The 24,416-nt window shown below is 42.3% G+C and overlaps 1 protein-coding gene across 7 annotated transcripts in view; it reads right to left on the bottom strand.

The window, feature by feature from the left end:
• Positions 1 to 230: 230 nt before the first annotated feature.
• plch1 (phospholipase C, eta 1) overlaps positions 231 to 24,416 on the bottom strand; it is a 30,150-nt gene continuing 5,964 nt past the window's right edge. For 2 of the 7 annotated variants that reach the window (XM_037267675.1, XM_037267676.1), the window contains 22 exons: positions 19,115 to 19,261; positions 18,084 to 18,327; positions 17,816 to 17,945; positions 16,279 to 16,449; positions 16,099 to 16,192; positions 14,561 to 14,764; positions 14,307 to 14,427; positions 13,462 to 13,633; positions 11,704 to 11,811; positions 10,305 to 10,463; positions 9,796 to 9,858; positions 9,204 to 9,298; positions 8,637 to 8,734; positions 8,369 to 8,548; positions 7,921 to 8,028; positions 7,180 to 7,304; positions 7,025 to 7,109; positions 6,785 to 6,931; positions 6,534 to 6,613; positions 6,330 to 6,389; positions 5,199 to 5,559; positions 231 to 4,105 (listed from right to left, as the gene is read on the bottom strand). In XM_037267675.1, the coding sequence (XP_037123570.1) occupies positions 1,623 to 4,105; positions 5,199 to 5,559; positions 6,330 to 6,389; positions 6,534 to 6,613; positions 6,785 to 6,931; positions 7,025 to 7,109; positions 7,180 to 7,304; positions 7,921 to 8,028; positions 8,369 to 8,548; positions 8,637 to 8,734; positions 9,204 to 9,298; positions 9,796 to 9,858; positions 10,305 to 10,463; positions 11,704 to 11,811; positions 13,462 to 13,633; positions 14,307 to 14,427; positions 14,561 to 14,764; positions 16,099 to 16,192; positions 16,279 to 16,449; positions 17,816 to 17,945; positions 18,084 to 18,327; positions 19,115 to 19,261 (5,435 nt within the window). In that variant the 3' untranslated portion in view covers positions 231 to 1,622. Of the gene's footprint in view, positions 4,106 to 4,867; positions 4,896 to 5,198; positions 5,560 to 6,329; positions 6,390 to 6,533; positions 6,614 to 6,784; positions 6,932 to 7,024; positions 7,110 to 7,179; positions 7,305 to 7,920; positions 8,029 to 8,368; positions 8,549 to 8,636; positions 8,735 to 9,203; positions 9,299 to 9,795; positions 9,859 to 10,304; positions 10,464 to 11,703; positions 11,812 to 13,461; positions 13,634 to 14,306; positions 14,428 to 14,560; positions 14,765 to 16,098; positions 16,193 to 16,278; positions 16,450 to 17,815; positions 17,946 to 18,083; positions 18,328 to 19,114; positions 19,262 to 21,989; positions 22,208 to 24,416 lie in introns of those variants that run through there. The other 5 variants (XM_037267677.1, XM_037267678.1, XM_037267673.1 and 2 more) reach the window with 5 other exon arrangements.

Here is a 24,416-nt window from a genome sequence, read left to right as displayed (position 1 = left end):
ATTTTAATGGCATTTTGTAGGGTGTAAATGATGCAGTGGATAAGTAGACAACATTTTGTGACCACTTGTAAAAGCTGCGTGACCTCTAAAGTGATAAGAAATGGTGACTCATATTTTAACACGAGTTAATTTCCAAGAAAATTAGAAAAAAAATAAAACAAAAAAATTATATATATATATATATATATATGTGTGTGTGTATTTTGAAGAGAAGATAAGTGGAAACCAAATATTTCATTGTTTTTATTGCATTGGTAGGAAAATGCTCACAGTCTTGTGATGCGCAACAATACAAAGAAAAAAGACCATTTTAACACTGGAACAATAAAAAATAATACAGTTACAACATCGCTCCGTTCACTGCTTTGACCTCAGTGCTGTACACTTATTTGCATTCCGTTACAAGTTGTACAAAATAAAAATCACCAGAATTGTCAAGAGTTTGTTCTTCTGTATCAAAGCAATTAAAAAAATAAAAGTTCCAAATCTTTTTTTGTTTGCAGACCATAGAAGGCCAAAAGCACAGAAGTTGATACGCTAGATTGTAACCCAGTTGTGAGTCTTCGTCCTCCCCGGTGGGACTATTCGTCCATCCTGTGCAAAAGTTGTCGAGCGCTGGAACATTTTTTTTGTGTGTAAACGGGTGCATAGTCATGCGCGACATGTTCACGTGTAGGTAACATGCATAAACGTACAGTCAGAATTCAAAGACCATTCAAAGATTAAAGACAACAGCGGAATTATTTACACGTGAACGAGAAGGAAGACTTTCATGGTGGTGACCTTCACGACATATTCCAGTTATACAAATTAACACTTTGCTTCACAGTCGAATCTTTTTTTTAGCGTCGGTGTCTCAATTTTGACAACACTGGGACAACGATAACACGTCTGTCTTATTTGGACATAAAGTAGAATATCGACAACACACCGCCAGACTGAACAACTTTTGACTAGCAAAACCGTTAACATTTCATACATGAATTTCATGCTGTAACAATGCAGTTTGTATGGCGTCATTTTGAATCTGAAAATAGGTATACGCTGTGCAAATTGACTTCTGCCTTTGAAGGTGATGTCCAACATACAAATAAATCATGCGAAACAAATCAAGATGTAGTAGTAGCATGATGTTAGCATTTTGGTTAACGAGCTAACATTATTTTACGTTTAGGACAGGTATATTGCTTATCTTAACTTTTGTTTCTTGACCAGACTATTCGGACGATGAGAGATTTTTGTAAAACCAATTGATATGAAAGCTTATATCAAATTAGATTTTACGTGTTTTCTTCCGGCGTAAACACTATGTTCAAATTATAAACCCTGTCAGCTGCGACGGTGTTCTCACACATTTGAAGTTATGACTAGCTTCTCCAAACTCTGAGCCCTTTTCTGTCATTGTACTCTTGACACCTATGGAACTTGAGTGGAACAGCAACAGCGCCCAGGTCCAACTTTAGCACATCACTGGTTACCGGTGTCTTTTTCAGTCACAGGTGATTAGCTCGTACAGAATTAGAATGTAAACAAAACACTAGTAAAATGGTACAGTCCATGTCCAGCTTCAGGGAAAAGCTTCCGTATTGCGGATTACAAAAAAAAAAAATGGTAGGTCAAAACTAAAGTCGAAGCAGGAAGTAGACTTCTGGCTCTGATGAGAAGTGGGAGGAGTCTGAAGGAGGAAGTGAGTCATCGGCACAGTAGCGATCTGAACGTTGATCGCCATTTCCGTAACGTGACGCTGTACAAGCTCCCTCGGGAAGTCCTCTGTCCTCCAGCTGGCCTAAATAACCTGCGATGTAAGAGCCAGTGGAGTGTCTGTTCACGGGTGATTTCTGTGAGGCTGGTTTATTCCGCAAAACAACCCCGCCTACAGCGGCGGTGCCGTTGACCAAGCCACTTGAGCGTGGCGTCAGTGCCTCCTGCTGTCTTTCGCGAGCGCGGCTGTTGATGTGGCGCACTCGGCTTTGGCTACGGGACGATAAGCGACGCGTGAGTGGTGGAGGGGAGTCGTCAATATCTCGGGAAGTAGAAGGGTCTGTGCTCGTTGCCCGCGAGGGTTGTAATTCTTCATGGCGCCGAGGAGACTGACACATGTCTCTTTCGCTAACTTCAATCTCAAGATTGACCAGTTTGCGCAACTGTTCTGTCAGCGGGTCACAAGACTGTGACTGGAAAGTACCACCCCCCATGGTTCCCATTCTCTTTTGTCTCCTCATGTGTGGAGTGATGAAACTGCGACTTATGATGTGGTATTTGCTCTGAAAGTTACATGATATGTCCTCAGATGTCAGATCCCCAAGAGATTTGGACTTGCACGGAGTGCTGATCGTGGAATCCACGCTAACCGACCGGGGAGCGGTCGATAAAGAGCGTGGAGTTGAAATCTTTGGAGCTTTGTTGACGGAATGTACCTGGGACACGGTTACCTTTTGATTGCAAGAAAGCTTTGGAGTGGACGCTTGGATTTCACTTAGTTGCGAGACTGAAGGGGGTGCGGACTCTGACAAGTCACCAGAGTCCGTGTGACTGTACACCGTATCAAAATCAGAAGGCATTGAGTAAAGGCCTCGATCACTGAAGCTATTTCCTGACGGCACAGAGTGAAGATTTTCCGAAGAGGAGAATCCATTTTGCAAGCATCTTTCCTGCTCCCTGACTTGATATCCTTGTCTTCCCTTGTGAAAATTGTTGGGGATCTGGCTGCCTTGGAGAAAACCGTTTGGGACCGGGCTGTTGTTGAAGCTTCTCTGTTGTGTAAACTCTCGACTATAATGAAAAGGATTGCTTTGAGGACTCGGGTAGCCGTTGTGGCTTAGGGGTCGTGGTTTGGAAAATTTAGAGTCTACGGGTCTACGCATCGGAGAAAACTGAACACCGGATTGTTGATTCGGTCGTTGATACAAAGGTTTACTGTACGAGGAAGGACACGGTGTTGAAAACGTTGGGTATTGCTGAGGCTCACAAAATGGCAGAGGAAGTCTTTGTTGGGAGTATTTTGGAGTGGACTCGTTTTGGTAAATAGCACTCTGTTTTGAGGGACTACCGAGGGATTCCCATACTCGTCTCGATGAGGTTACGCTCACCTCCTTTGGATCCTCATCGACATTTACCTCTACCTCTGCAAACGCATTGCTGACACGGTCATGGGACAGCTGAAAAGAATTGTTCAAAGGTGGACGCATGTATCGTTGAGTAGAACTCCTCTGTTGTTCTGTTATCGGTGCCGGTGGGTCAAACACTTCCTCGTACACACGTTCCTCTACCTCCTCTGAATCTCCATTCCTTTCGTCCCAACACTTGTTGCGCTGGTTCCCTAAACCTTGAGCCCCTTTTACCGGAGAAGAAGCCAAGCTGCTTGACGATAGGCCGTTCAGAGTATTTGCCTGATCGTGGACTGACTGATTTTTCTGGTTGTACGCCGATAAAGGAGGTGATGATAGCATCTCCTCATCGAGAATGGTATAGACCTCTTCAAGTTCAGCGGTTTCTGGACTTGAGAAAAGAGCAGGTCCTGTTGAGTCTGCCAGGTGAATGGTGGACGGTGAAAGGGTCGTTCTTAGAGTGCAGATTTGGGAAGTTCTTTGGTTCTCGTTTTGGTCCGTCGTGCTTTCAAATTGACCAATCAAAGCTGATATGGAGCCTCGTGAGTCTTGCTCGTTGCCTAAGGACATAGCATCAATGAGTCTGGAGATGGTGCTGTCATGGAGAGAGCTAGAACTTTTCAGATTATGGTCCATGTTGATAGAGGGAAGCGGGGTGACGGAAGAAGGGGCGGAGGAAGAGGACACTGAAGGTGCAACAGTGAACGCCGTGCTGATTGAAGAAGTTTCTAGTTTATCTGATCGACACTGTTTGATGGTGGAAAGTGCTGAGTGTATCTTCGATTGGTTGACTCGATTATTACTTGCTTGGTAATTGACATAGTCGTCCTCATTTCTAATGTTATCATCACCGACAACCAGGTAAGAGGCCTCCCGTGGTTTATTGGCATTTTTGTTCTTCATCTTAGAGGGGGATTGGATGGTTTCTTGAATGGAAGTGGATGATCTCATGAGAAGATCCACAGAGGAAGACCTGGCTCTGTCAAAGGAATAAGTTCCTGTGGAAACAGATGGTTGGACATTAAGGGATATGAAATACAGAAATTGAATCGGTAGACTGCAAGCCATCAAGCCATCCAACAAAAGCAAAGACGACAATTAACAATCCAGCCAATACAACGTAAACCACAGACAAATGGATCACCAAGTACTGTGAGGGAGAAGCTGGAGAATGAAGCTTTGGAGTCCATGTTTGCAAACCTCATTTCAGGAAAAGAGATGATCAGATGGGGTTGGGATCAAATGGCACAGCCATATTGTTCTCATATCACTTTCAGTTGCCGCTTTTCCACCGCGTAGCACAGTCTCATCTTAGCTTATCGTATTTCAGTTTGGGGTATTCAAAATAGTGCCGAGGGAAAAAATTGCTTCCAACGCGTCAGTTAGAATGAGATGCACTACTAAACAACAACAATGAAGGATTGTAGTCGACCACAGAGACTCGTTATTTAAGACAAGACTGTGGGCAGAAGAAAATGGGCCAATGGGAAACTTTGAGGTACAGTGTCTAAAGCTAAATTCAGATGCTAATGTTAGCATGTGTGCGTAGCACTGGCTTGAGGTTGCCTTTTGCTATCATCTTGGGACTCAAAACCTGTCCCCATACTAGAACTAGAACCTGGCAGTACCTGGTTCTGAGAGCTGAGTAGGCACCGTGCAGTGGAAAAGGGCTGAAATAGAATAACACTGGGAAGACGTAATACTGGCATGTTGTTCGAACGATGCAACCTTCAGACAACAGGCACGTAAGTCTGATTTACCTGCAGGAACATCCTAGTCACTTCTCTACTATCAAGAAGCACAGCAAATGAAGATGGGACAGAAAAGGCATGTTAAGGCATCGTGGGGAGCAAGCTGCAGTCGCTCAGGTCACATCTTTTACAGCATATTAGTCTTTTAAGTTGATTTGTAGCAGAGTTAGCAGAAGAGATTTGTTAGATGAAGTCTCTATGTTGCTTTCGGAAGATGTCATGCAGTTTAGAGTACAGTCGAACTTCCAAAGTCAAGGAGTTGGTCAACCTCCAGTTGGTCTGTATTTCCAAATGTTTTTTCTCTAACAGATAAGAATTCAAAAAGAGAGTTGATACCCACCAATGACGGCGTTTGCACCGTCATGCTCTTTGTCTGCGGAGCACAGAGTTAGCTGTCCCTGCAGAAGCCTGTCTAAGGGCATAGAAATGGGTCTGTGGGTGAGGAGGGGCCGGGCCTGGGGCTTCTTTTCCGGCCCCGGTTCCTCCCCGAGTGCCTCGACGCCGTTCTTTTGCTCAGACGTGCAGGCCGCCGACTCGGAAAGCGACATCTTGGTTTTCTTGCGGCCCTTGGCCGGGGCGCTGGCCGTGCGACGAAGCAGGTGGTCGCTGATGGAGCGCTTCCGAAGACCTGCCGAGGTCGTATCCACCGAGGACTTGGAAGAACGGTGGAACAAACCGCGGATGCCTCGAAGTTGATTTCCCTGGGGAAAAAAAAACAGAGTGAGCTGGAGAAGAACGGAGCTGTTTTCAGAACGTGACATGCGTTTTTAGATACCACAGCAAAATATGGAAGAAGCCGTTGTGTGGGTTATGTAAGCATGCTTACATGTGGAAAAAAAAAATTCTTAGCAGTGCTTTTTGAAGCTGGCTTTTCACGTTTCCATATAAACGGCACTGACACAAATCGGCAAGACCCAGAAATGTTCCGCCTTGGGAGGTAGAATCAGAGCCGTGACAGAAGTGTGAGGTTTAACACCTGATACTTGACACTTGGCAAGATCACCGCACATTCAGTTTCCTGGAAGCGAATTAAAAAATCGAAATGTGATTTTTATTTCCTTGGTACTGCAATTTATGACGCAATTGATTTTGTTTGTCAAAATCTCTTAATAATAACAAAATAAATAAACATTTTATTTTATTTTTATAAATTGTTTATTATTTATTCATTATTAATAATAAATATTTTTTATGTATTTATTATTTTATTTATTTAAGTAGCGTTGCGGTGATATTTTACTTACACATGCACAGTTGTAGATAATTAATAATAAATATTTTGTATTCATAATAATTATTAAATAAATAAAATATACATGTAAATAAAAAAAGGATTCTGTTGCGGCTCTGATGTGGCAATTTTGCGTTTAGTGTCACAAACACAAAGCGTTTTTTGTTTTTTGGCATCCATGCATTTTCCTACAGTTCATGCAGCACCACACAGCTTTCACAAAGACATCCGAATGGATACCTTGCTGGATCCTAGAAAGTGCATTATGGTAAAGCTTGGATTCAGGACTAGAGGACTCCACTAGAAAAACAAAAGGATTGGCAGAGAAGCCGATAAGCGGTGGGTTGGCGAAAAGCTCTTTTCTTAGGCCCGCTCGCAAAATATATTCCCGCGGGCATCAAGCGGCTCAACCGCAAAGTCAGACGAGGGCGGCGGGATACTCACTTTGCCGTAGACGTCGTGCACCGACACGTGCACAAAGATGGACGCCTCGGTCAGGCCCTCTAGGTAGACGTGTCTGTAACCTGGTGAGAGATTTTTTTCGAGTCAAAACCGACTTGACACAAAAACGCGGCCAAGGGCCGTGAAAGCTGTCACGGAATAAGAAGACATTTGTTCAGATGTGACAACGTGTCTTGTCGGGTCTGTCTAATTGGGTTCTAAATCCGAGCCGGCGATGGAATGTGCGCACGAACCGGGCATGAGGCTGCTGAAGGCAACCGTCCGCTGGCCGATGAAGTCTCGACCGATTGGGTCGTGATCCCACACCAGGAAGCGCACCAAGGCCACCTCGGCCATGTGCAGCGTGAAGGACAGCGTCTCTTCCCACACAGGGTTGAAACCTCGGGAGAGTCAAACAACAAGTCCATCCAAAATCAAGTGCTGTTCTGCTTTCTGATTTTTCTGATCACACCGACATTTTTTTTTTTCCTTACCATTGTCGTCAACAACGCGTGTTTGCTCCTTGCAGCAGTCGATGGGCAGACCGATAATCTCCACTTCCACAAATGGATCAATGATCTGAAAAAACAATGACAGTTTAACAAGACTAGTGTGTCTAATCTATTGCAATTTTTTTTTTTATTGGTACCTCTCCCCGGTCCCCTAGCATGGAATCCGGCGGTTTGGGCAAATGCTGTCCGCTAATGACCTTAAGAACGAGCTGCTTCTTGGGGCATGCCGGAAGTGGGTCATCGCTAAATGGGTTGAAAGTGCCTGCAGGGAATGTGAAACATCACAGCTTTGATGTGAACGTTATCACTCAATAGCACTGCTGAGGCTTCTTGGGTTTTTTTCCTCTTGGGTTAAATACAGAAAGCATACACACAAAATACACTACGGCAAAGTTACGAGGCAGTATATGCCGCATCATGAACCAGTCACCCAAGGTTAAGCACCCCTTTGCTTTGTTGTCAAGTAAAGGAAACATTAAGTGTTATTTCCCACTGTAAACTACCCATTAAATCCCCTTAATGACATTTTAAGTAGAGTTGCGGCGATTCTCTTTCACTTACATATGCAGAGTTGTAGAAAGTCAAGATAGAGTAAGATTGGACTTCAATTATAATCATGGAAACTTTTGCTTGTTTTCGTACGATTTGGTTTTAGTCTGATGGTTTTGTGACTCGGTGGATGGATGGATGGATGGATGGATGGATGGATGGATGGATGGATGGATGGATGGATGAATGGATGAATGAATGAATGAATGAATGAATGAATGAATGGATGGATGGATGGATGGATGGATGGATGGATGGATGGATGGATGGATGGATGGATGGATGGATGGATGGATGACAAAATGTGAGGTTCCAGTGTAGGTTGTTACCTTTGCACATGGGCGGCGGCTTCAGGACGTAGCCGCTACCTCCGTTGACCATGAACTTTGACCTGTTGAGCTGCATCATTCGGCCTTCCGTCTGGTAGTTGAGCGCCACTGAAAGGCAAATATGTCATCACCGCTGGATGTATTTGAGCTCCATGAAATTTCTTCCCTGACATATTTGGCATTCATGAGGTCTATCGAAGGAAATAAGAGGCTTGTTTGCTTAGCCTTTGCTACTCTCTCAAGCAATCATGTTTGTAATTAACTTGGGCCTTGCTGCACTGACTACACAAGGATTGTCTGGCTTGATTGAGATTCACATGGAAGAATCGAATTAAAAAAAAAGTTTGGGATGAACTCGATGAGAGATAGGTCAAAAAAAGCATTTTTAGCAACCCGCCGGGTTGTATGGATTTTTATTGTCACCAGAGGCGCAGAAAGACGCGCTTACCCAGTTGACAGCCGACGTTCCAGTAGAACTGGGGATTGAAATTGGACGAGTCGATGCGGTAAGCCGAGGGATAGATCCGCGACAGCTGCCTCTGATTGAAAGCCAGGAAGTGCTCGGCTCGGTGATTGACCAGCGATTGGGCTCTGGTCTCGCTGAATGACAGGACGTCACCCGGCGTACCTGAAGACAAACACGGATGAGGCGTGTTTCCAAAAATGGGATTTGAAATTGCAGCTGCGGCGGATTTGAGCCGCGCATAAATTTGCACCTTCATTGAGACACTCTTGCGAGGCCACAGAGTTGGTGAACACCACCAAGTTTGATAGATCCCGACTCAGCTTCATGGTCTTCCTCTTCCGTCCTCCCCTACCACAAAAAGACAGAACAGTCAGAGCATGCATAGCCGCTGGGTGATTAATTAAGAAAAAATATTAGGGTATTTTTAGTTTAATATACAATATTTATTTTAATACAGTCGTTATAGGAAAAGCCAATTATTATTATTTTAATTATATGTTTACATTATATTAAAATTTCCACATGTTCTATAATTGTATAAATGCTGTATAATTTGTCAATTCTCTTTCTGATTTTTTTTTTCAATATTGGTGTATTTTTCACAAAGTTCTTATGTATTTCTTTCTGGTATATTACTCATTGTTTTTCTATTCCATTTGAATTTTTTATGTATTTTGTTCATGTTTTCCTTTTATATCATTTTTACCCTTCATAATACTTTTGTATAATTTTGCATTGTCTATCAAGCATTTTATTTTGCTTTAATCTTTCATCCAACCTTGTGTGTGCTATGTGGGAGTGTTTTTAGCAAGTTGACCTGTTAAACTGTCCTCCATTGTCCCTTGTGGACGTCTCCTGCTCGTCCTCCTCCTTCTCCCCACTTTGGCACGTCAGCCGTGATTTGGAGTGCCTCTGGACAAAACAGAAAAAAAATCCGGTTGACGCATATCCCCATGCGCATGTACAGAATGGCACGTTGAGTGTGTGTGTGTGTGTGTGTGTGTGTGTGTGAGTCCACTTGAGAAGAGGAGCAGGTTCACAGCGATTACGACAGAGTGGAAGCACCTTACCAGCGCATTACGTGCACCGATGCGTGCACGCACACACGTGAACATGCGGGGGAGGATGCAAATGATGCATCTCCAGTGGCATTTTTAGAACAACAAAAATCTAAACATCTTGTGTAGGCATGACAAATAGTGTTTTTTTTTTACACAAACAATGATACAATAACTTTGAAGGATTCATAACATAAGTCTAAAAAACTGAGCATCTGAAATCAGTGCATGCATCCTGCAGATATGAATAATTTATTTTCTGTATGTGCTCCTTGTGTATAGAATTACATATAAGGCCGGTGGATAAAAAGATGAAGATATACTAAGTTGCCTTCCTCGGATGAAGCCCACCTTCTGTTTGAGTGTGGTGATGAAGGATCGGCTTTGAGATTTTTTCAGAACCCCCCTGGAGCTCTGCAACACACAGCGGGAGGAGAGTCAAAGGCAAATTACGCGGGTTTACTTATGTGACAGAAAAACAGTGACTCCCTTCAAATGATCTAGCTTATGATATTAACCTTTGACCCTCGATTTTGGGCCTGTGAAAAACTATTAAGTGAACCTCCTTGAGGGAAAGGCAACATTTTTGCGCTGCTTTGTAACCGTGAGAAAGAAAAAAGGCAGCTTTTATGTTCGAACAGCATTCAGGAAACACTAGCTTCTAAAAATAGCACAAGAGGCAAAGTAGGAGGAGATGAAATATTAAGTAAAGCAACTTCAGAATTTGAGTTTTTCATCACTTTGGAGCCGTTCTGACACGTTACATGACAAGCCGCCTGTGCATTGAGCTCAGAGATGACTATTTTTCCGTCTCCGCCATTTTGGACTGTTTCCGAGCGTCGCTGGGTTCTGCGGTGTACCTGACGGAGGTTCTTCTGAAGGCCCTGGTGCGTGGCCCTCAGCAGAGCTCGGATACTGAAGCTGTCGGTGTCTTCCTTGTCGCCGATACGAGACTCCTTCAGGAGGGAGTCCAGCTTCTTCCTGATGTGAGACTCCACTTGATGATGCTGACCGTTCCCCTGCAAGAACCAAAAATTGAACTCAGCAATTGACTTGGCTCATTTTGCCGTCCCTCAGCTTCTCTTAAGATGATTACTGTCACCTCAGTTGGAGTTTACAGTAAAACGAAACATACAACAAAAATAATTACTGATTTTGTATTTAAATACAATAAAGGTTTTGTTTTTGTGCTAATGCTAAAGTCATTGAAAAATCCCATTGACATGCTAACGGTTATTAGCATCAGCGTCTGGGAGTGTGATTGCTTCAAATAATCAATATTTACACAATAAGGCTGTAGAAACATAAAGACAAAGATAACATAACAAAACTCAAAGACGCATATTTGTCCTAATCTGAAAAAAAAGTTATTTAATAGAGTTCAAGATCAACTTCTCATACTTTATCTATTTTAGTTATTTTTAATTGCTATAATTTTAGTATATTTTTATCTTATCATTCTTACTATTTATAATATTATATATATCTTATTCTTACAATTTTAAGTTTTTTTCCAAGTTATATTTAAAGTTCAGATTTCAAGGATTCAAGCAATTTTACCACACCAACACACATTTCTGGATTTGTTTCTTGAAAAATGTCGAGCAACTGTTATCTCAAAATAATAGAAAGATGTTTACAATCATTTGCTTATAGATGTCTGCAGCTGCTCCTGCCTCAACCATCAACTCCCCAATCGGCCTCCTCGCTATTTATCGGCATCATCTAAATTCATTAGTGCGCCTGCCCAACACTGCACTCGGAAGCGATTTAAAATACAATTTTGTTTCACGGGAAGGAAGGAAGGAAGTAATTATCACGTATTGCAAGCCGCTGGCATTAACTTTTTTAGTCCACAGCCCAGAATGCTTATCTGTTTGCGGTTTTAATGAGCACCCTATATTCCAACATAAATAAAAAGCTCTGCGTCAGTAGAAACCTGCTGCCGCCCCTTTAAAAAAGGACTCGGCTCATCCAAAGTGGCATCTGCGGCCCACGCGCCTCCAGCTAGAAATGGCGGCACGCTGCCGTATTTAGTCACACAAGGGAACCATGTGACCAATAATTGGAGGGCTGTCCTGCTTTTTGTCATATTAATAAGGACGATAAAGCAGGCCGTTGAGACAAAAAAAGGGTTGGGAAGAAGGGTTGCAATGGTGCCATTTTTTAACAGTAAAAAAATTACTAAAATGCATTTTTTGGGTGCTCACTGAGCTGAAGTTTAAAAAAAGAAAATTCTGGATTTTTTTTTCTCCTCACGTTGCTGTTCTTTAGCTTGAAGTCATCCTCAATTTCGTCGGCGCTGTCGTCATCGGACACCTCGCCTTCCTCGGCATCGGCGGACAGATATGCGGGCAGGCGCTTGCCCTGAACGCAGTCCAAGGGAAAGAACCAGAATTAGCATTTCAAAACACCTGTTCAGGAAAAAAAAAACAGAAAATAAAACAAAGAAATAATAAAATAAGAAAAGAATAAAATAAGAAAAGAATAAAAGAAAATAATAAAATCATAGAATAATAGAATTAATAGAATAATAGAATAATAGAATAAAAGAAAATAATAAAACTTGACCTTAACAAAATATTTGGCACAAAATACATGATCATGGAAAAATGACATGACCTCCAGGGTGACCCCTGTTCTAAAAATAACAGCGCAAAAAATAAACTCAAATAAACAGAGGTGTACTCCTCCAAATGACTCATGCAATCCTTTTCCCCGACATCGGCATATTCCTCCACATCAACATAAATGTACGAACTCCCGCCAACTCTCAGAAAAGCTCCCCGAGAGAGGCTCTTCCGGTCGAGCGGGTGCCCATTAGCGAGGGTGTGAGTGGGAGGAGGCAGATTTTCTGAGCTCCTCCACAAAAAAGAAAAAAAAGAAATCAATGACCGACTTTCAGCCCTCTGCAGTTGACACGGCGGCCTCGCAGACGCACGTTTTATGACCACTCTTCTCCTTATTTGCCATTTTTCGTTATCTGGCAGTACTCTTGGAAGCTGCCGAGGAGTTTAAAGGGGACTCAAAGGCTTTGTGGGGTAATCAATAAGGCTGTTTGACTCTTTTTAGGTCTTTGCTCTGAGATGAAAGCTCTTTGCCGGGGAACACTGCATTCTTTTCTTCACTCAGAAAATGCTAGAAAACTCTCTCTCTCCGTTTTTATGAGCAAAAATGATTTTTTTTTGTGGCACCGAAATGGAAAATGGCCGCTGTGAGTCAAACGACAACCGAATGAGATTTCCGTTATTTTGATACAAAATATTAAGCGTAACGAGCACTGAGATGTACTTTTGCACCGACGGGATTTTGTCAACGGAATCTTTCATTTCCACTTAATGAACGGTTCTATTATTTATGCGACGCTCATATTAAGGACTTTTTTTTTCCACGGAAATATTGCTGCTTTTTATCAGAACGCGTCAGTGTCGTAAAAGAGATCACCGTCAATATGAGGTGTTTTTAAATATTTATATCATTATGTGTATTGTTAAAACGGTGATTTATTCAAATACTTTCCGGGCTAATATTCATTTTTCTGCATTATATTTTGTATTAAATCCAGCAAATCTTTTTGAGAACTGGCTCTCTGTTTAAAACTCATTGGCTCCTTTTCTTCGTATTATGAAGTAAATTGAGCACAGCTAATTAATGTCATCCTAAATTCTATTATTTTGTTAATAATCATTTGAATTAGCATGTCAAACATTGCCAAAGCAGAATAATTAAATAAATGCCAGATAATCTGCACCAGTGTTGATAACTGTGTTCATGAAATGGGATTTATACTAAGAATTGCTCGTAATATTTTCTTCAAATTACATAGAAATGGATTTCAGAATATTTTAGCAGTCTCATCATGCGCTCATAGATAAATAAAAAAATAAAATAAAAATTTAAAAAATAAAAAATGCAAATAAAAATAAACAAATAAAATTTAGAACATTTTTAAAAAAAGAGAAAAATGCGTGTTTCTTTTTAGCTTGAATGCCATACACAGTGTTGCTTTTGACTTACTTTTATAAGAATCTTGCCCTGCAGACTCTGAGGGCTAGGTAACGTCTTGGACTCTCTAGTGAGCACATGCCCGACGTCCAGCTTGTCACCAAACACTTCCCTCAAATACTGAGCGATCTTCTTCTGCTGCTGGATGCTGCAGTGGTTCTCAATGGACAAAAGCACTGGATACCTGCAGCATATCAACAAATGCTGAGTAAGAGAAAAGTGAGCACTGTGAAGAACCACCACCTCTTTCCTGCTTGGAGAACACGACAAGACCGTTAGCTTCATGCATTATGAGCTACAAGCAAAAGGAACACTTAGTCCAATTAATTGGACACGCAACGCAATGCCGCAGAGAACACAGAACAAGCTGACAATTGATCCAAATAATAGCCAAGCGGGCGAACAAACTCGATGCAATTCTATTTTTGCTCCGACAAGCTGCTGCCAAATTGAAACTCCACTTGAGATTTAATTACACCGCTTGAATCCGTTGCCGTGCGGCCTGCCAGTGGCTTTCAAGGAAATAAATAGCTTTATAAAAAGAGCCACTGGTAGAGAAATTGTTTTGTTGAGGTGGCGTTGGACTCTCCTGTGAGGAAACTCTGATGAGCAGATGGTTCACTTCGATGTTAATGATGGCCAAAAATCACAAAAGCCAACGTTAAACGACTTTCGAATCGATGACGGCCGCTTGCTTTTATATAAATGCATTTTTTGCAAGATTATTTCATAAACTCACGAAAGTGGATCGAGTGAGCACGCTCAATAATGCAATAAACCACATTTGGAATTGGAATGTTTGTGTACAGAATGTCATTGTTGTTTGGGGAATAATTAAATGTCACGGTCTGGCTCACTGGTTATTGACGAAGGCGTATTTGTTGATGGTCTCGATGACGGACTTGAAGGTGATCTTGGAAGTCAGCGTGTAGCCGTGCTGGACCATCGGCTCACCATCTGGACCGTCCCAACAGTCCACTGCGGAGAGAGGGAAGGCAAAACACACCTCGTGGATCAAAAGGGCTGATATGAGATGATGCTTTGAATCAAGACATGTTGGTCGGATCTGATAAAAAAGATTCTGTGACATCACTGAGCCACGCCCACTAACCTTCCACGCAGCGACAGCCGGATTGGAGAACCCAGGCGTACATGTCGGTCTTGGAATGCGACAGCAATTGGTCCCCGGTCAGATACGTGTTGTGAGAGGAGGCGATGAAATAGTTGCACAGAGGCTGGTCCATGTCCTGGTTCACCTCGTTGTGCAGCGGGTTGAAAATGTCGCACGTCGGACTGCGCATGAAGCTCGTGAAACCTACAGGGAGGAAAACAACAAGTCTTGTATTGTATTTAAAAAAAATAAAAATGACTGTATTTTTTTCTTTGATTTCAAATATTTCTTGATAATACTCCAGAGTAATTTCAGATTTATTAAATTTTTAAAATGGTATTACCACTTTAATATTGGATTTTGGTCATATTCATTTTTTTGTAACATTTTTTTCCTCACAATATCCCACCGACATCTTTTTCTCTCAATATTGAACCTTAACTTTTTTTTAATTGTTGTTTACCTGGATCAAGAAACTTTCAAATCTCATCGAATCTCATTAAAATGTATTTATTTATTTATTTATTTATTTATTTATAGGTATGGAGGATGGGTGATGTATATTTTTGATTAGGACATAAATGTTCCGCTCCCACAAAAAAAAAAAAAAATCGAAATTTATCTGTACCGGTCGATGAGCTCTTGATTGAGGAGCACTACAGTAACGGAGTATATTAATCATTCCTGTCCAAATGCGGCGTAGTGCAGAAGTGACATGTCTTCATCTTCAGGATCCAGCAAAAAACACATTATTGAGGGGGCAGGCTTTTAGAGATAACGGATGAGGACTCACAAAGCTGGAAAGAAAGCTTTCATTTATCCGGAGAGGGAGGTGAATAGAATGAGACAGGAATAGCAAGAATCAGCCAACTGTGGCCTTTCCAAAACGTTGGGAGGAAGAAAAAAAAAAATACTAGACATCAATCTTGTCAGGCTTCTGTCTAATATTTGAAAATATTAGTGGTCAAAGTTTATTTTGGTCGCAGAGGAGCATGTTGAAGACCCGCAGGCATTAGCAGTCAGACTCCTACATCAGCAACAATGACATTAGTCTCGCTCCTACACCTCCTCGCGTCGCCTGTCATGCCGCACTCTGACTTCCCAATTTTCTCACGCCTCTTTGCTCCGTCGCCCGTCTTCAGCTGGCACTCGCCGTGACACTGAAGGCTGGGGCGAATGCTCGCTGAAGAACGAATTATTTACGGCCAAGCCTACTGGTAAAACGTCAACGTGCCCAACGCCCTTTTCCAAGCAGCTTTTGGACGCAAAAATATGAATACCGTATTTTCCGCACTATAAGGCGCACCGGATTATAAGGCGCACCTTCAATGAATGGCCCATTTTAAAACTTTGTCCGAATATAAGATATATACATTTGGCCCGCGGGCCGGACTTTGGACACGCCTGCTGTAGTGGCTCAATATTGGTCCATATATACGGTGCACCGGATTATAAGGCTGCTTTTGAGAAAATTGAAGGTTTTTAGGTGCGCCTTATAGTGCGGAAAATACGGTACGTAAAAATAATACAAGACTCACCTTCAATCCCCATGACACTGTTTTGTTTGTTCTCATCCGATATTTCAAACTTGTCAATAATTTCTGCCACGTACTCCGGAGTCACGTTTACCATCTGCAAAACAAAATGCAAGATTCATCAGCTGCTGTTTTGGTTAGCAACATGTTTCAATTTGGGCTCAATTGTTGATTCTTGCTCACCTTCTGCTCAGAGCGCAACATGTTGGCCAGCTCGTCGGCCGTCAGGTGGTCCTTCCTGTCACTGTAGGCCATCATGAGCAGGAAGAGGTCCCGTCGCATGGACATCATCCTGTAGAAAACGGCAAACTCGTCGTACGTAAGCGTACCCTGCTGATCGTCTGTGTCTGCTTCCTGAGGGCGGGAAAAAAGTCACGTCGGTCAAACGTTTCAAGGTTAGGCTAGTTTAGTCAAGTAGCAGCAAGTCCAAATATGTACAATAAATTCATAGATTGTTTTTTTTTGGGCCGCCAGCTGCACGGTCAAAAATCGATTTGGACCAAACCACATTGAGTGACAGAGCAAATCAAAGGACTCAATGAAAGCTTTCCAGATATGTCTAAATTTTTTTCAAAATGAGAACATAATCAAGCTTGCCGTTATCGGCAAAAAATCACTTTGTATGCCTCAGCATCAATATTTTTTTTTTAAATGAATTCTACGAAGCGTCCTTGAAAAATTAATTCAGGGACCCATTGTGGGCCCCAACCCTCAGTTTGGAAAACCCTTATTACCAGTGTATGAAATCGATTTTATCTACATTCTGCCCTTTTCACAAATGTCAACCATTGAGAACACACCTTTTCTGTGTGTATAATAACTATTTGAGTGCAAGATTTCCTTTCCTATCACCACACACGCTGCCTAAGGACACCCTTCAGTACGCCTCATTGCTCGTTCCAGTCCGCCACCTTCGATGACAGCTCGCCGCCGCCGACGACCGCCTCATATCACCTGGATCTCACGGGGCAGGAGATCTAATAACGGCGGCTAATCCCTCCATCCCACGACAACCCTGAATGAGCTCGCCGAGAGAATTCACATGATGGCCTTCTCCAAAAATGTTTAGGCCTTCGGCATTTACCGAGCTTTATGGGAAAATAGGAAGAAATTCTTCATCTGGTTTCCGTGAAATAAAAATCCTTTTGGTGAGGATCTAAATGGAAGCGTCCTCGTTCCTCTCATTACTGGGCAATAAATTATTTTGATGCCATCATTTTTTTTTTTCCCAGGCAAGAAGTGAGGCTTTTAAACCGCCAAGCCAAAGTGATGTCACAAATCATTGAAGACTGTCGGGGGAAAAAAAATACCGATGACGAAAAGCGCAATGATCTGTTAGGCGTTCCGCTTGAGTTCCTAATAAAGTGAGACATTGATGGTCATTAGCATTGCACTGCAGCACTGCGTGATCCTCTTCAGAAACATCACTAATGTCCCACGTGGAGCTTTGACATTAGCCTAGTGTGACTTCACCTTTAAAAATTAACACTCTTCCACTACTTTTCGCCTTTTTCCCCTCACATAAAACTTTTTATCTCACCTAAGACCATAAAATCGCTCATGCGTGTTGAACGTACCGCCACACCCAAAAGAAAGGTGAGCATATTGACCTAGAAGTGTCATTATTTAATCTGGTAATGGTCTATAGCCAGGTCATTTCATTAGGTACACCGACTCCGAATTTTATAGAATGAGGTTGACTCTGTGTTTTTCCTCACACCTGGAACATTTGCTTGACTTTCCTCCTCGGGAGATTGACGTTGAGCTTGTGGAGGAGTTGGTAGATCTCGTCTATGTTCAGCAGGCCGTCACCGTTCTTATCGGCTTCCTCAAACGTCTGCTTCATCCACGTCACCTCACACGCACGTTAAGAAGATTTTTCCAAAGGTTGAATATATCCCCCCCTATTTGAAATCTATTGCTAACCAAAACAGCAGCACCTATCGACAATCAAATCATCTCCGATAAATTGACGTAAAAAAGGATATTGGTCGTGGGTGCGCTGCCGTTTGGCGAGAGAGTCCTCGTCACTGATGCCGGCCATCAGGTAACGGAGGCCCGTGACCCAAGTCCGAGCTTCGTCCGGGTTGGACGTGACCAGGTCCAGTGACTCCATGTGGTTGCCATGGTAGACGGTGAAGCAGCACGCCGGGTCCAAGCTGCCCTCGGGATGCCGGTGAAAGATGTCCGACTGAACGCCCTCTGTCACTTTGTACAGCGAGTCGATGGTGACTGGCGGGAAGGGAGAGGGAAGGCAAAAAAGAAAATTAAGACGACTCAGCTAATCACGCTAAATAATCACAATTGGCTGTGTAACTGTACCCTCCACTTGGCCTGATTATAGAAGGGGAAAAAAATGAATTCAAATCAAGTAAAGCCTTTTCATTTTTTTCTTTTTATTGTCCGGCCATATTGGATGCACCCTATAAAGCTCCTCGATTTGATTTTGAGCCAAAATGTTTTTGTCACCATCCATTGTGGAATGATTCCCCCCCCCCTGGCAAATTCTCATCTCCAAAATTCCATCTTGGCTGACAGTAACAATATGGCCGCATCATTTTACATCCCACGCACACATTTTTGGAGCGGACAGGGCACGAGTGTGTGTTTCATAACGGCGCCTAGTAGACATATTTAAGAGGCTTATCGAATGCTGACAGTGGCAAACAGTGTCATTTTTCAACATGTTTGTACACATCCATAGGCGTCTCTGTGGGTTGATGTTGAAGAGAAAAAAATAATCCTCTCGGTGGAAGCAGTGAAGATCACTCGCACACGCACACACTCACACAACTTGTCAGCCATTTCAGGTGAAATAAGAGGATGACATCACTTATTATTTTAGTAATTTTCAAGATTTAATTTTTAATTTGATTTGTTATTTTGATTATTATTTAATTTTTATTTCATTTTATTTCCATTTCCTTTATGTATTTTTAAATCCCCTTTGAATAAACACTATACCCGGACTGTGCCATGTACGTCGGCGTTCGTCCGAGCGTGTGTTGTGCAAACGTACTTTTGGCTTTCTCGCTCTTGCGTGATGGCTTCCAGCGGATGCAGGAGCGATGCTCATCCAGGTAAAAGAGCCTCACAAGCCCTTTGGATGCCGCCTTCAGCTTCACCATCTGTGTCCCGGACTGCATCACACTCATGCATCGCTCCACTGGACAGAAGAAACAAACACATGTATTTTTATCCAAATAAAATGAGGAAAAAATATATATAAGAGTGATGAATGACTGTAAGACACAAAAGGTACAGGTGTGTGTTCTTTATTTGTCTTTTAATTGGTCTCACTCCACGTGGGCAAGGTCAGAGTGTGACGCTCACACAGAGACGCTGCTGTGTGTGGACACAAGGCCATCTATCTGGCCACTGAGAGGAAGCCCTGAAAGCAGCTCATAGAAGCGAGACACAGAGTCATTGATGCACAGGAAGAACATCCAAGCCTCGCCGGGCAGGAGGAAGCAAAACGTCTCAGCTTCATTCAATACATTGGAAGGAGCGAATGTTCTTTTCGGTACACCTGTGCATCCAACGGAAAATTCTGTTTGAGGCAGTTCGGCTAAACCGACTGTTGCTAACCAAAACAGTAGCACCTATAGCGGCATACATTACAGTATATGCATTCTGTATGTACTAGTTTGTAATTGCATATGAACACCACAAGATGGCAGCAAAGCACTTAAGAAAAGATGATAAACTATTCGTCTGTGGACACAGTTCAGAACGCATGTTACGTAAACAAACGCATTTATTGGACTTTTAAAAAAAAAAAAAAAAACACAAGGTGTGTTGAAGGACCACCAATGAAACAGACGCTAACGACAAAACACCATCTATGAAATTAAAACAACAAGATTCCAATGGTTGGCGCCAAGTTAATACTCTTATCGCGTTGGCCTGAGCACAAAAGCAGAGGATAGGTTCCAAAAGAATAAATTAAAAAAATAAACAGAATGGTGCAACGGGAAGACTGACAAGAGTACGGCAATACTTCAAGAGCCATAGTCTGTATTATGTAACTGGGGTGTTTCTTTGTTCTCCTCATGGATAAAAATATCTGAGGTAGGTTATGTGGACCACGTGGAAACAACCACTTTGGTAGTCAAGTCCTCGGAGAGATAAGATTTATACGAAAGCAAACTTCACAAACTGAGTGACGAGTCAAATATTTGCAGCATTAGCGTGGCTATCTTCCATCAGCTAAAACAATATGGCTAATGGTTAGAAGCCTTTAGGAAAATAATAGGATGATGAAGACACAGACACACAAAATGAATTAATCAGAGATAAGGAAATAGGCGGAGTGTGTTATTTATCTCGCTCAATCTTCTCAAGCCCGCGGCTTCATTAACAGATGGCTCCTAACCGCGGTCAAAGTGAAAATGTCGTGTTATTGATCTACAATCTAAAGTCCCCGGATCCGGAGAGAGAGAGAGACGACGTATTCTTCTGGGTGTCGTATCTCGGTTGGCTTCAGGCTATAAACCGCACGAGTCTGGTGCAACGTTCAATTATGTAACATCGGTGGGGGCAAAAACTAACTCGCACCGCCATCGCTGGAGAACGGTCAAATTTCCTCTGTGTTTAAATATTCTTTGGGGAGGATGAAAGAGAATGTACAAGTACGCATTGATTTATCCCATCGAGAACAAGGCGTACATGTGCAGACAGTTTGCCATCTTGATGTCTAATGTCGACATCGGTAGTATGGACATTAGACGACTTTTACCGACCCTGGGAGTAAATAGCACATGAGAGCTTTGAAGCGGCAAATTCAAACATATTTGAATAAGAGAGCGGATAGCATTGATGTGATCGAACAAAGCTTGTCCTCTCTCTGATCCACACAAAGAAGATCACATTAGCACACACAATTAGCATCATTTGGGATCACAATCAAATCTTTTGCATGCTCACTAAGGTGAAATCTCACATGATGGGTTTTTTTTTTCATAACGTGAACTAAAACCTCCATCAACCAATGGAGACCTGGGGTCAAAGTTCAGCCTTTCCAACTTGAAGTTTCGCTACCTTGTTTTTAATCCATCCACTTTGACTGACAGACAAATAGCTTAAAATATGTCCATGACAGATGGCAGAATGGACGTCAAATCAGCCAGCACAACTAATGAGCGTCCGTCTCTTCACCTCACGCAGGATCAAAGATGGCGGGAAGCGAGAGCCGCGCCGTCGTCGTGGGGATTCTGCCAATGCATAAACATGAGCTTCTGTTTCTTCCTTTACTGTTTTAAATAGCAGCGGCAGCAGCATGCCGAGCACATTATCAATATGCAACATGTTTGTCAGCAAACATACACACTGTTAAATCCGACTGGAGCGAAGTAGACAGCAAACAAAATATCAAGTGAGCGGCCGGATGCTCGCGTTGTGAGACGCATGGGCAGTGTGATGCAATCAAATGCAAAAGACTTGAATTATAATATTGCAACGTTTGCAATTGTTTCAAAAAAGCCCTGACAGCTCAGAAATCTGGAGCTACTTTTAGCTTTAGCTTCTAGGCCCAATTTGTTTAAAATATTTATTTTTGATTAAATCTTGTATTTATAATAAATAAATAAATAAATAAATAAATGTATTAGTCTTCTTTTTTTATTGTATTTATTTTATGTATTTTTTTTGTCTGAATTTTTATATTTATATTGACATGAATAATATCTGATGTATTTTTATTTCTAATTACATTTTTCTTACTCATTTTTTTAATACACATCAGAATATTGTAATATTTTTAACCGATGTATAGCCCAGTGAGGGAAGCAAAATATTTGAAACGGCACAGTAAAATGAACAACAGAATAATCCAGATTTGACTCACCAGTGCACACAATTACAGAAAGAACAAGACGAGATTTTAACATGCTCACCTATGAGCGTTAATCTGCATTTTGGGGGTGTAGCCAGGTTGCCGGCAACATTCTCAACGTTGCGCGCCAGCAAAGTCGCAACGGTTAACACCGCCGATTTCTCCACAGAGCCGCCAATTAAAGAAGCTGCTCCTTTGTATGCGCTGGGACCAAAGAGTGAAAAATAGATTTCCTCCATTTTGTTCCCTCCTCAGAAAAAAAAAAGTTTACAACCCCAAAAAAGTTGTCCAAAAAGTCAGTTGATAGACACTTCACACGAGCATCCTTGCCGCAACGCACAAACAGAGGCTGAGGAGCTCCCGCTGCTTTCCCCTCATCCTCTGATGTGTGTCAGCACCTTCATCTCCTTCCCGGAACACACACACACACGCCTTCCTCTTGGTCATCCACTCTCCTCTCCATCCTCCCACCTCCTTGACTGAAGCTCAGGTTGTGCCAGTTAAAGTGCTATTGTTGAGCAGATGATGATAAAGCGAAGCAAATGCGCACATGGACTAGTCTACTGCACTTAGAAGGTCAACCGGAGCAATAACAACCCGCTGTGTGACATAACAGCCATGATAATGTACCGGGATAATCATGTGGGATATGTGAGGTCACCCATCTGTCCGTTACACACGCAAATGTTTTCGATGGCAGTGGGATTCTGTTAGGATAAACACGGGGAAACACCGAGGGTTGGCCTTCTGCTTTGGTGTTTTTCCATTCAGACAGTATGAGAAGTGTTTCAAAATTGCATTTGATAAAAGGTACTCAACAAACATGTCAGACGTCTTAACTCGTTCATAGCCAGCGTTGTTAAAATGAATATTTGACGTGTATAGTTGTCAATGGGAGTGAATGAGTTCAAATCTAGTTGTTGATATTCAGTGATGGAATCCCCAACATATGGCTGTCAGTATAAAGCTGATGACTCGGTTTTTTCTATTTTCGTACTTTGATAATTCTGCGTCATTATGAACTAATATTAGAACGGGAATCTATTTTTTAATCTGGTCTCTGTAATGTTTTAATTCTTCCCTCATACGTTCAAAATGTTGCTGCTCACTTTTTAAATGGAACTGGAAGACTTTTTTAGTAGAAGCACACGACTTAGCTTCACGTTGACTAGTCTTCAACCATGGACAGCTCCCTGATTTTTTTTTTGGGTTAGACCGCTCAAATCAAAAATTCAGTCTTTGGCGCTATTCGTTGTTGAGTATTAGATGCAGATGTACTTTTATTTAAACATAAGCTGATATTTTGATTTTGTCTGTCTTGTTTTGGTCAACAACAAAAAATGTATTTTTGACAATCATTTGAAAGGTTGCGAAACATTGGGAAATGACTCGCTAAAATACATATACACACACACACACACACCTCTGCTAATCCTACAAATGAGTTGCTAGGATTCCCTTGGGGAATCCGCAAAATAAAATGAAAACACGTGACTATTGCAGCATGATAATATGTGTATACCGACTGTGCTGCAGCAATGCTGGTGGGGGGGCTCCCTGAGTGAAGGAGTTCTGACATCAAAGTGAGAGAACTGAAGTCTTCATTATGGCGTGTGTACATGTGCGTGCATGTGCATATGTGTGTGTGTCAGCACATACTGATGCTGACTTCCCCTGTGAGCTTTTGCTCTTTCTTCCTCGCCAAGACGGTGAGGCTGCTTGGCTGTGTGAGCACACTGAGATATAGTATCTTTGGCAGCGCAGCCGCTCTGTCAAGCAAACTGACTGATCTTCAGGAGCACGAGAAGAGGCGTGGAGGGAGACTGAGATGTGTTAATAAGCAGGGCCGAGTTTTCGGGTGGGTTATTATGAAGTGAGGGGGATGTCAAAGCACAAGTGCTCCCATTCAAACAGGTGGATCGTGCATTGGATTTTAATTGTGATGAGCTTGCTCATGGAAACGCTTCGTTTGTATTTATTGATGATGATTTATTTGGGGCGATATGTTGCGGCCTGGCGGCTTCAAACATCACCTGCTGTTAATAAAAGTAATCGTGTATGATTCATTCCATTATTTTAAAAGCAATCCCTTCTGTTCAAACCTTAGAGCTGCCACTGTATGGAAAAAAAAATTGTCGGATGGGTTATTAAATGCCAGCTGTTGGTTGGTCTTTGCATTATTCAACACAACAGAACAGACTCAACAGAAAGAAATTCACTCAAAAGAGGAGACGAGAGGCGAGGAGACGGGAAAGAGAGGATGCGCGCGATCCCCTGGTGTCTTTTCGCTGTTTTCTCTGGCCCGGGGCAACGCAGAGCGAGACGAGAGAGAGCGGCACCGTGCTGAGATTCATCATCATCATCATCAGAATGGAGGAGGAGACACATTTTACAAGCATATTTTACACGGGAAAGCCATTTCTGGTGCGTGGGGGGGATGATAAGACTTTCTACTCCCATCCTTGGAACAACAACAAAATGAAAGAAA

This window comes from Syngnathus acus, chromosome 13 (genome assembly GCF_901709675.1).
Source record: "Syngnathus acus chromosome 13, fSynAcu1.2, whole genome shotgun sequence".
NCBI classification, from domain to species: Eukaryota; Metazoa; Chordata; class Actinopteri; order Syngnathiformes; family Syngnathidae; genus Syngnathus; species Syngnathus acus.
Note: the sequence above shows the minus strand (reverse complement) of the source record. Positions and strands in the feature narration are given on the sequence as shown.